At 45.8% G+C, this 11344-nt stretch overlaps 3 protein-coding genes; 2 read left to right on the top strand and 1 right to left on the bottom strand.

The window, feature by feature from the left end:
* The first annotated feature begins 5005 nt into the window (after positions 1-5005).
* GSTUM_00008619001 (uncharacterized protein) lies at positions 5006-6230 on the top strand. XM_002840167.2 has 3 exons: positions 5006-5416; positions 5472-5884; positions 5949-6230. Exons 1-3 carry the CDS (start codon positions 5237-5239, stop codon positions 6034-6036), a joined length of 681 nt encoding a protein of 226 aa, XP_002840213.1. The 5' UTR covers positions 5006-5236; the 3' UTR covers positions 6037-6230.
* A 1171-nt stretch (positions 6231-7401) lies between these two features.
* Positions 7402-8555, top strand: GSTUM_00008620001 (uncharacterized protein; the record flags this gene model as incomplete). Its single annotated transcript, XM_002840168.1, has 2 exons — positions 7402-8057; positions 8111-8555. 2 exons carry the CDS (start codon positions 7402-7404, stop codon positions 8553-8555), a joined length of 1101 nt encoding a protein of 366 aa, XP_002840214.1.
* A 1845-nt stretch (positions 8556-10400) lies between these two features.
* On the bottom strand, positions 10401-11344 carry GSTUM_00008621001 (uncharacterized protein; the record flags this gene model as incomplete). XM_002840169.2 has 1 exon in its annotated part: positions 10401-11344. One exon carries the CDS (start codon positions 11342-11344, stop codon positions 11156-11158), a length of 189 nt encoding a protein of 62 aa, XP_002840215.1. The 3' UTR covers positions 10401-11155.

Consider the following 11344-nt stretch of genomic DNA (forward strand, 5'->3'; position numbering starts at 1 on the left):
GTCAATGTCCATAGGTACTGTCGCCGTATGGGTTATAGGACCCATAGCACTGGGATTTCCATCAGCTAAGTAGACCTGTCTTGCTTTCTTCGCTTGTTTGGTATGGAGGCTATATTTATCGCATATTTCTTTGTCTATAAAGTCTTCGGTGGCCCCAGAGTCGAGCATTGCATATATTGTTGTTTCTTTGTTTTCTTGGTTGTATATCTTCGTTTTGATCATCACGTGATCTCCATCTTCTTCCCCTTTTTGTGTGTGTAGTGCGGTGTTGTAGTTTGCTAATTTGATGGGTTTTCCAGGTCCACATCTTGGGTCTCCCAGACCACCGTTTACTGGGAACCCTAGTCATTTTCCGCCGGTGAATCTTCTGCTATCATTTCGCGGATGTTGCTTCTTCTTTGATTTTGGAGACAATTATTTCCAGCAGCTCTGTTTCCTTGGTATCCGTTGTCCAGTCGGCTTCTGCATTCTCGTATCCAATGTCCTGCTTTTCCGCACCGTAGGCTGAGTTTCCCATTTATCCTTCTGGCGTACTCTTCCTTAGACAGGTTCAGAGCCGGTCCTGCTCTTGATTTGTCTAGCTCCATTGGCTCACCTGGTGGTAATGCTCGGCTTTCTCCTCGAGGTGCTTGTGGTTTGAAGGTCCCATCCAGATTCCTGGATGATTGGACCACTCTCTGCGCTATAGCGTTTTCCGAGTTGCTTCGAACCATCTTTAATTTGCTTTCTTTATCTATTGCCCATCTTGCAAATCGTTCGGCTATCGTATAGCGCAGGTCAGAGATTCCCCATGCTTCTCAGAGTCTCTCGCTGCAGTTTCTCAGGAGGATGATGTAGAGAGTAGCATCATCAAACTCGGCCTCATATTCCAATAGTCGGCATTCGTTCCAGTATGCTGAAAATGTTTGTTTTCCTTGCTGGAGTTTTTCTAGCTTTCGTCTTGCCATTTCTTTGGCGTTGGGATCTCCAAATTGTTCGAAGAGTGTCGCCTTGAACTCTTCATATCTGACCCATTCCCTCTGCTTCCTTCCATCTTAGAAAGGCATGATCCATTGCCCCTCGAGTCCTCTGAGCAGAGATTCCACATATGGAATCCTGATCTCATCATGTTGTTCTCCATATCCCTTAACTGCAAAATATCCTTCGCATTGTGCTAAGAATATTTGTAGCTTATCTTCAGCTCCTTCGTATGTGTCAGGCTCCTTTGCTTTTGGTCGTTGGACATTTCCTTGTCCTGTATTTCGCGTAGCTGCGAGAAATTCCTGAAACTGATTTTCAGTCATTCCAAGTATGCTGGTTCCTGGTGCCAGAGCGGCTGAGGCCGGTGGCCCAAGTACTGCGGATCCCGACATTCTCTCAGGTCGTGGAGTTCCAGCAGGAGAGCTATCGACTGGTGATCCTTTCTCCGGAGTTACTGGGCTTGCTGCTCTCGAGTGTTCTGCTGAGACGTGATCTAGGGCATCGCTGAATCCTCCTAGATTCAGATTTTGATCGTCGATGTCAATATCTCCTTCCCTGTCTGGGTTGAAGGATGCCGTCTTGTATCGTTAAGTGTCACACTAGGTGACGCTTTGTAATGTAACGATCCCTTTCTAGATAGTTAGTTCTTGGCGACGGGGAACGATACTTATCGTTTCTGTCTCCTTCTTTCTTTGTCTTATGATAGCTCTAGGTCTCTGCCTATGTTACCGATAGTACAAGACCTTTGTCTTCTATCGGAAACACCTATCGTAAGCTTTCTCTAACTCGTCTTCGCGACGAGCACTTCTTGGCGTAATGATATCGTTGCAATAAAGATAAAGATCGTAAAGGTGTTTTATATTCGTTAAAGTAATAAGTAGGAAAAGTACTTAGAACAAAGCGTGAAGAACCTATCTTCCTCGGCCACATCGGCCTCCTTATATAGTATTCTTCCCGCCCATAGTCATGTGACCTAAAGTGGTCACATGTGCGAAACCAAATCATAACAAACTAATCATGTGACCAAAGTGATCACATGCTCAAAACCCATGACCTTATTGCGAGGTCATGTACAAAACTCATAAATCAATCGTAACGCAATAAACAAGTCATATGACTCAACTGAGTCATATCCGCGAAACCCATGACCTCATAATGAGGTCATGTGTAAAACACAAATCATATGCGCAAGGCTTACCTGCAAGGTATACTCGTAAGGCATACTTGTCAGGCACACGTCCCATGACTCATACTTGAGCCATGTGCGAAAGCATCACAAATCCCACACGTAACAAATCATATGACCCTAATGAGTCATATGTGTGAAACAGTAACATACCTGTGACTCATAACCATGCGTCACATGAAAACCCTTTCCTCACTACGTCCTATTCGTGACACACTGCATCTACCATGCAACTACAGGACGAAACACTGCTTTTATTGTTGACATGTCCGTGGCAAGCTGTCATGCTCGAGCGGATGTAATATGAACTTTGGAACTCTCTACTCATATATCCTTAGTCTTCTACAAGTATCCTCAGCCCCTAAACATTTATCTAGTTCGACTGTATTCCATATCATTCTCAATAATTGCTATATAGCTCCCTGCTTGACCTCTTCAGAGGTTGACTACTACTAGGCACTACCCACAGTCAACCCTTCTAGAAGGTCTCATCGTAACCTCAGACTAGTATCTCAGAGTCCTTAACGAATCTCTAATACTATTACACTTTCAGAATAATACACTTTGGTTACCTCGCCTACAGGCCTCCAGTAATTTCACAGACTACTTCAAATCCCAAGTGGTATTACTCTGTCAATTCTGGTCTGTTTAGTATGAAACTACTTGGAGACCATTCTCCAGGTTCACCTCTACCCCCTCTATATATCCCGTGGACAGCCGCTACTTGGATGGACGGCACAAGCATCAATGCTGCTACTAGAGTGCCTCTACCCACAGACCCCTGCTAGATTCACAGCAACCCTCTAGGATATAGCCCATGATACTAGAGACTTATACCGAGACTGGATGGAGGTGTTAGCCATCATACCTCCAAGTTACAGCTTATTTGGAGCTCAACTAGTTGTGTGGGAGTGATCCGCAGAACCTGAGATTTGAGAACCCTATTGTTATGAACATGGCTTAGCATGGAAAAGGTTTTCACGTGACACATGGGTATGAGTCACAGGTATGTTATTGTTTCGCGCATATAATTCATTCGGGTTATATGAGTTGTTATGTGTGGTATTTGTGATGCTTTCGCACATGGCTCAAGTATGAGTCATGGGACGTGCGCCTGACGAGTATGCCTTGCGAGGGTGCCTTACGGGTAAGCCTTGCGCATATGATTTATGTTTCGCACATGACCTCATTATGAGGTCATGGGTTTCGCGCATATGACTCAGTCGAGTCATATGACTTGTTTATTGTATTATGATTGGTTTACGAGTTTTGCACATAACCTTGCTATGAGGTCATGGGTTTTGAGCATGTGATCACTTTGGTCACACGATTAGTTTGTTATGATTTGGTTTCGCACATGTGACCACTTTAAGTCACATGACTAAAGGCAGGAAGAACATTATATAAGGAGGTCAATGCTGCTGAGGAAGATAGGTTCTTCACGCTTTGTTCTAAATACTTTTCCACTTATTACTTTCACGAATATAAAAACACCTTTACGATCTTTATCTTTATTGCAACGTTATCGTTGCACCAAGGAAGTCCTTCCAGAAGACAAGTTAGAGAAAGCTTACAATAGGCGTTCCCGATAAAAGACAAAGAAAGAAGAGGACAGAAAAGATAAGTATCGTTACCCATCACCAAGAACTAACTATCTAGAAGGGGATCGTTACACCTATATAGTATTGCATGATAAACAATCTTGTAACTTCCTCCGAAGACCTGTATAACAAGTTACTTTCAAGGTAGGATAACTTGGCTCTATAGCAGGGTAACCCATGGCCCAAGGCAGGGTAACTCTAGTCTGAAGGTAGGGTAACTCTACTAGCACTCACCATCAAGCAATTTAGGGTAACTTCTAAATTGACTACTTGGATCACCCTATCAAGTAGGGTAACTGCTGCTCCTTACTAGTACCTATGTACTCTTTTAGTATGACATAGCATGTCCAAGTGAGGTATCTAACTAACAGTACATCTACTCAGTAGACTCTAAGTTACTACCATTCCTACCGAGATAGTCTCTTGACACCAGTAAGGGTATAGGTTTAGCTAACTGTAATAGTACTCCATGGAGTCTCATTACATAAGTTTAGCAAATATAACCTATTATATCCCAAGCATACCAGGTGTATCTTATTGCATCCAGAGATTAGTTGTCATATTTATTTATATCCTGGTTAATTATTTGCATTTTCCATGTCCTGTATGTCTGATATATAGAATACACAGGATGTAATCTTTAATTTTTGCTGATACAAGAATAGGAAAATTAATGATGAGGATAATAATAAAATAAACAATTATAAGAGTTGATAATAATAGCAGTATAGTATATTATAATTATAATTAAAATCAATTTCCTTACTTAATAAAGGTAGTATTTAATTTTTCTTGTCAAAAGGAGTATGTAATTAGTCTTTCTAAAATAGAAGTCATAGAATCCAATTTAAAGAACTAATACAAAAATAATTTCTAGTCTATAGGGAAAAAATGAGATTTAAGGAAATAAATAGTTTGTATAAAGTTCATATTAATTAGCCTTTACTCTTTTCAAGAGAAAGGCTCTTTGCTTAGTATACTTCACTTATATACTCACACTTATTTGGTTTAATTTGTATTTTGTAATGTTCAGAGATGATTGCTCAATTCAGTTGTTCTTAATAACCTACTACCACAATAAATCAAAATCGGCATAAAAGTGTGCTTCCGCAATTGGTGGTTCCAAGCTCTGTTTGGTATGACACTTGTACGAGTAGTCTACTCGTACACGCACGGGCGCCTCTTGCAAGCAGTGAGGCTACCGTATGTTGCTTACTGTGACCCGAAAACCCCCCTACACTCCAACCGTCTCCATCACCAACCACCTCCCAAGCATCTTTCGTCTGTCCTTTTTTCTATTTCTGTCCCGCATCACTGCCCCACACTCAGCCCTCTAGCTACAAGCTTTAAGATATCATACCAAGTAAATTCTCAGGAGCTTACCGGCGCTCCTCATCTATCCCCGACATCACCGGAGTTGAGCTAGAGGAGTCAACCCATCTACCCTTCGATACTAACCGTCACCGCCCCTACCAGATAGGTCATAAGCATGTCGAACACACTCGATTCTGATCCCGGCTCGGAGCTCTTCGCCTCATACGAGGCCGATTTCAAGCTTGTCCGAGCAGATATCTCTCAAAAGCTCGATCAAATACCTGAGCTTTCCGGGGAGCCGCGCAAGGCGGCTATTCGTGCTGCCGAAAGGGCCGTTGATGAGGCCGATGAAATTGTGCATATCCTTCTACCCGCCCTAGGACTATTTTCGATGGCTAACAGTTGAGAAGCTCGGTCAAATGTCCCTAGAGATCAATAATATCCCCTCCGCCCAGAGACCCAAGGTTAAATCCCGTCTCCGCAACTATACCCATGACCTCGATACCTCCCGCCACTCGCTTGTCAAACACGCTCAAAACTTCGACCGTGATGCTCTCTTTGGAGCTCGCTCGAAACCCGGCACAGGGGATGCTGTGGTTGACCAGCGCCAACAGCTACTCTCTGGAACTGATCGGTTAGAAAGGTCTTCGCAGCGACTTAGAGATTCGCAACGTGTCGCAAACGAAACTGAAGAAATCGGTGCTTCCATTTTAGGCGATCTTGGGAGACAGAGGGAACAGATCATGAATACCCATAACACCCTGAACGATAGTGAAAGGTTTCTGGACAGAAGTATCAAAACTCTTAGGGGTATGGCACGTAGGTATGAGCCTTGACATTTGTTTCCCGTTTACGGTCGTGCAGCCTAACAAGCATAATTTATTTAGGATGGCTACCAACCGGATGATCACTATTGCAATCATAACCGTCCTAGTGCTGCTTATCATCGCTGTCATTGTCTCTAAGTTCCGTTAGAATCTCATTCTCGTACATTGGCTGAAGTTCAACTGGTGCTTTATTTTTAAATACCGCTTACTCTCACTATTGTATTTCCTGTTAGGATGGAGCCTGGGAGTTAACTTGTGTTGCGTTTTGTGTTTCGTTCGTGACCTCTGTGCCGGGTTCGAAGCATAAATAAATAAATAAAGTATAGTTATACGCTTCCTTAACTCTGCCGGTATACATTTGAATGCTCAAAATTTTTTAAAAGGTCTTGTCATATGGTCGAACAAAGGGACTGTTTAGCGCTCCCAAGGGAAGGACAGACGGTGTGATTTTTACCAGCTTTATAATACCGTGTTTCTACCTCCGCAAGATCCCTATGGAGCTACACTATTCCCTCCGGGACTACCAATGAAGCTATGAGTAGTTGTCGAGTACTGTGCTCGATGCAGCACAAGGCTTTTTAACCATTATCTTGGAAGGCCTCTTGTGTGTGTGCTCAAGTATTTATGGGGAACCGTAATATCCTAATTTATGGCATTAAAATACAATAGTTCTTTGACATAGCTCATTGGTGTTCATCCATGGCATCTCTTCACAAAACAGAAAAACAGCACCGAGACGGTAACAAACGGCGAACATAAGCAATTCATGCCAATGACCCCCCGACGAATCGCAACCCTGGTGGGGCTGGGAATCTCCTGATAAACTTGGTAATTCAGCTTAAGCCCCGAGAGTTTGTATTGCAGCCCGTCCGAGTGCGAAAAGGTACTCCTTTCGAAAGTTTCCAATTTTAGAAGCTACGAAACTACCGCAACTTTTCCCAAACCTTCACATGCTTGTCACAATAGGCAAATATTTCACTGAGCGAAGAAATAATATGTAATTGTGAAACTCCTATTATGCTGTAAACCTCCCGGATTGTGCGAGTATGGCCCTGCACACATCACTTTTGGTGTGGGATGCACGCCCAACAATCAGATATGGACCCCGAACTGGATCGGTCATATTTCGGAGGCAACAGCATGCAGGGAATGGTCACCCCCGATTGTGGACCCCGGCAGCAAGTACAGTACTGTACTCGAGTACGATACTCAATATCTAAATACTCGTAGTGTGTTGACGTTTGTGAAAATGGCCGCTATTACACACTACCTATACCCTATTTAAGTGGTATGCAATAGCAGGTGGGTTCACAAATGTTACCCCGCCAGGAGTAGTTATAGATTATGCTGACCAATTCACCAGACATTTGGACCCAGTGCAGCGCAGTGCCCTACCGCGCTTGACCCAGCAATACTTGTACTCTTATCGATGACATAGCTAACCCCGCATTTACTTTATATATGTAGTACCAGTGTTCTATCGATCCACTCCCCGCCGGCATCCCCTTCCAAAATGTCCACCCCAATAAACATCGGAATAATCGGCTGCGGAGAAGTAGCCCAAGTAGTTCACCTCCCAACCCTAGCCTTCCTACCAGAACTCTACAGAATCACTTACCTCTGCGACATCTCTCCATCCGCGGTCTCCCATGCAGCCTCAAAAATCTCATCCCAACAACCCATCCACACAACACAGAAAGCGGCGGAGCTATGCTCCTCCCCATTAGTCGACGCAGTCTTCATCTTGGGCCCAGAAGAATTCCACGCCGAGCATGCCCTTCTAGCACTGATACATGACAAACACGTTTTCGTTGAGAAACCGATGACCCTGACGAAGAAAGATGCACTGGCCATCGCTGAGGGGGAGAAGCATTCCAAAGGCAGGGTCATGGTGGGGTACATGCGGCGCTATGCCGCCGTCGTTGAGGACGCCATCGCGGAGATCGGCGGACGAGAGAATATCATATACGCCAGGGTCCGGGATATAATCGGACCGAACAGCACGTTCGTGGAACAGTCCGGAACGTTCCCTAGAAAGTTCTCCGATCACGCGCCCGAGGATGCGGGCGAATTCGCGAGGCGGACGAAGGATATGATTTCGGGGGAACTGACGGGGTATGGGGTTCCGGTCACCCAGGAAAGCATCGCGCAGTACAGGCGGGTAACCAAGTGAGCTGCCGGAGCCGAAAGTGGAAGCGCAAGTCGGTGCTAAACGATAGTAGGTTAGGCTGCCACGACCTATCTCTCATGCGCGAGGTCCTCGGAATGCCGGTTTGTGAGAACCCGACTCTCGGGGCATCACTCCGTCTGACGGTTTGGAATGTCCTCTTCAATTACGGCCACTTTACTGCACTCTATGAATCTGGTTTCCACCAGATTCCCATATTCGACGCGCATATCGAGGTATACTCCGAGAACAAGTCCGTGCTTATACAGTACGATACCCCGTACGTGAAGGGCTTGCCTGTTACCATGACTATAAGGGAGAATGTGGATGGGAAGTTTGTGGAGAGGTTTGTCAGGAATACATATGAGGATCCGTACACGCTCGAGTTGAAGAACTTTTATCATGCAATCAGGGAGGGGGGGAAGATCAAGACGGATGTGGGCGATTCGTTGGAGGAATTTGAGCTCTTTGAGATGATTATGAAGAATTGGAGGAGGTAGAAGAATTGGAGGAGGTAGTGGGGTCGTTTGGGTGTACACAATAGCTTATACTCGGTATTTAATGGCAGGCTTCAATAACCTGTTGATGAGCCCGACTCTGGATAATTGGTGGGATTGAATTCACTATATGGTGCTAATCAAGTATGCTTGCTAGGTGAAAGGATCTTGGGATTGTTTTACGGGATTTCCCCCCCGGCTCGGGGATGAGACTCGGGGGTTCTCGCTGTGAGATCTGCTATCCCTCCGCGGGCCCCCAAAACCAAGACCTCTTCCCCTCACTAAGCCCAGTCCACTCCATACCCACTACCGCCCCTCCAGAGCGCTTCCCACGCCCATTTTGTGCACTCCCGAAGCTCAAATAAGTAAATTAGGAGTGAGTTGGAAACCACGAAACCACAAGTTTTGATTACCGGTAGCTCACCAGCTTCACTAGAAATTACCCGCTCCGGGGCTCCGAGCGGTAGAAGCTCTCCAGTGCAGACGAAAGTGCATCGCAAGATTTCATACACATATTTGGGGAAACACTTGTACCCCACTTCACACTTTACAGCTCATACAGGCCGCCGCCCGTTTCACTATCTAAAATATCTAATCAGATATGTTGCACTCGTTTCTTCCTCCCGTCCTAATTCTTCCCGTCCTCTGGCGCCAAAGTAGACCTAGAAGGCGGAAGAAAGGGAAAATCGAGAGAGTAAAAAAATAGAGTCAACAAGTATCTCCCTGACTTGGTGGAGAATGTAAAAAGAGAGCCTCCCGGTGAGAACTCCCCATTATTTGAAATAGTGTTGGGCACGAGCTGAACCGGCTTGAAGGCTTGAATAGAGCCGCGGCTCGAATCTCACAAACCACATTTGCCACAAGCCTGGCTTGGTCGGGAATATCTAGGATGTAGCTCGAGCCGGGATTGAACCTGCATGCCCAAGTCCGTACTTGGGGGGGGGGGAGAAGAAAGAGGCAGATGATAGTAGAAGGAATGGGAAGTGAGGCGGGAAGTGAGGTGGGAAGTGGGAGAGGTATTGAAGCTCCCATGAAAATATGCCTAAAGCATCATGATAAGCGGAAGGAAGGAGATACGGGAGCGAATATGGGAGAGCACATATTTTCAAATACACCCCACTTCTTTGCTCAACCATACACAGGCCCTCGTGTTGCATACAAGTGATGTATGAAAGCTTGGCCGGGATCCAGGGTAGACTTGAGACCTCAAGCAATTCGAGCTCATTTTCCACGAGACAAGCTGGCTTGAACCTATAGTTAGGCCCGCCTCGAGCCAGCTCGTGCCTAAGACTAATCTAAAATAGTGCACCGACTCCCTTGAGATATCAAGAAGTCATCCCACAACACCAGTGGTAGTATTACAACGCTTCTCTAATTGTTTACTGATAGTGCCTGGCAAGGTGGGTGGCTAGGATCTTTCACCCCGGAAGATCTTTCACCTTGGAGGTCTCACTTTGGAGAGGGAGGTTTTATCATAAGATTCTCCACTACTTGGTCCAACAACTTACTTTATTGAATGGCGCGGTACCAGATTCATGGCTCCTCATCCAAATACTGGAATTCAGGGTTATTGGAACATTGTATCTGATTCTGGTTTTGACTCGACTGGAATGCTAGTGTGGCTTGACCCCGGTCCTTATAATGAATTCGACTACCAACTTTCCATATAGCCTTTGGCTTTAACCTTTAGCTTTTGGCTCCTGAAATTCACTATTGATTTCTCAATCCGGCATCATGGTTTTTTGGTATTGGTCGATAGGTATATATATAGTCCGTAGAGTAATGCATCACTTAGACAGCTCCCTACTAGAGCAATGGAAAGGGTCTGTTAAGGGTATTAAGGGTGAAGAAACGGAAGGGATGTATGGATTTATCGGATATTGGCACTGCCCTATTGGCAATGCCCTATGTGCACAACCCATCACACTCGCTTTGTTGCTCGCTAGAACCGGTTCCCCACCCCCGCTAAAAATATGGTAGTCCTGAAATGACGGACAGAACACAAGGGAGGAGGAAAGAGGAAAGTTTAAACGTGAAGTACCGGAGCGAGCCAAAATATCATCGCGAGCAAAAGACAACAGTGAGCCAGCACCCCACAGGAACAAGCTGCCACACTCGAGATCTCGAGCGATGCCCTGCTAGTTACCGTAGTGTATGTGCTCTCCCTACACCCCCTATCACCCCGGCACAATACCACTTTCCAGCAACAAATACTCCCTAAGCCTTAACCCCACGGCGAGCTAGGCGGTCGGTATCCGCATAATACCATCGTGGTTGCGCGCCAATACAAAAGGATGCGGGAGGAGGGTGAATCGATCATTGACACGGCATCGGTGATTGCGGCATCACGTGCAGGGGTAAGGGCGCTCGCACGAAACCACACTAGTGAGCCAGGATGGATTCATCCACAACACTGTTCCTTTTCAGTGATATCAGATATGCACTCTTCTTATACTGCCAAGCCGTCCATGAGGTTGAACAAATGATTTTGACTGGTCGAGGGGAGCGAAAGGTTGATCGAGCGGGGTTCGAGGATTTGATGCAATGCGGTGGTTAACAGTGCGGTACCGTATGTGGGAGCGAGGGCGGGCGGGGGAGGAGATCTACCCGTAATGCTCCTTCGTAACTTGCTCGAGTACAGCATCGTGAGTTGTGTCGGGGTTCCAGTACGCATCACCGGCACCCCAGCTCGCAGTGGGAAAACCATCGTCACTACTACCAACCCCCTCACCCCTCCCAACCCCGCATGCTATTAGTAGCTGGACGAGCACCAGCAACTCAATCATCGGCAT

Source organism: Tuber melanosporum (genome assembly GCF_000151645.1).
Source record: "Tuber melanosporum whole genome shotgun sequence assembly, scaffold_49, strain Mel28".
Classification (NCBI taxonomy): Eukaryota; Fungi; Ascomycota; class Pezizomycetes; order Pezizales; family Tuberaceae; genus Tuber; species Tuber melanosporum.

What these genes read in the sequence shown, in the direction of transcription:
- GSTUM_00008619001 (XM_002840167.2), top strand. Translation starts at nt 5,237, where the DNA reads ATGTCGAACACACTCGATTCTGATCCCGGCTCGGAGCTCTTCGCCTCA. An exon ending in TTGATGAGGCCGATGAAATT is followed by an intron (nt 5,417 to 5,471) that starts GTGCATATCCTT and finishes ACAGTTGAGAAG; the next exon opens with CTCGGTCAAATGTCCCTAGA. An exon ending in CTTAGGGGTATGGCACGTAG is followed by an intron (nt 5,885 to 5,948) that starts GTATGAGCCTTG and finishes TAATTTATTTAG; the next exon opens with GATGGCTACCAACCGGATGA.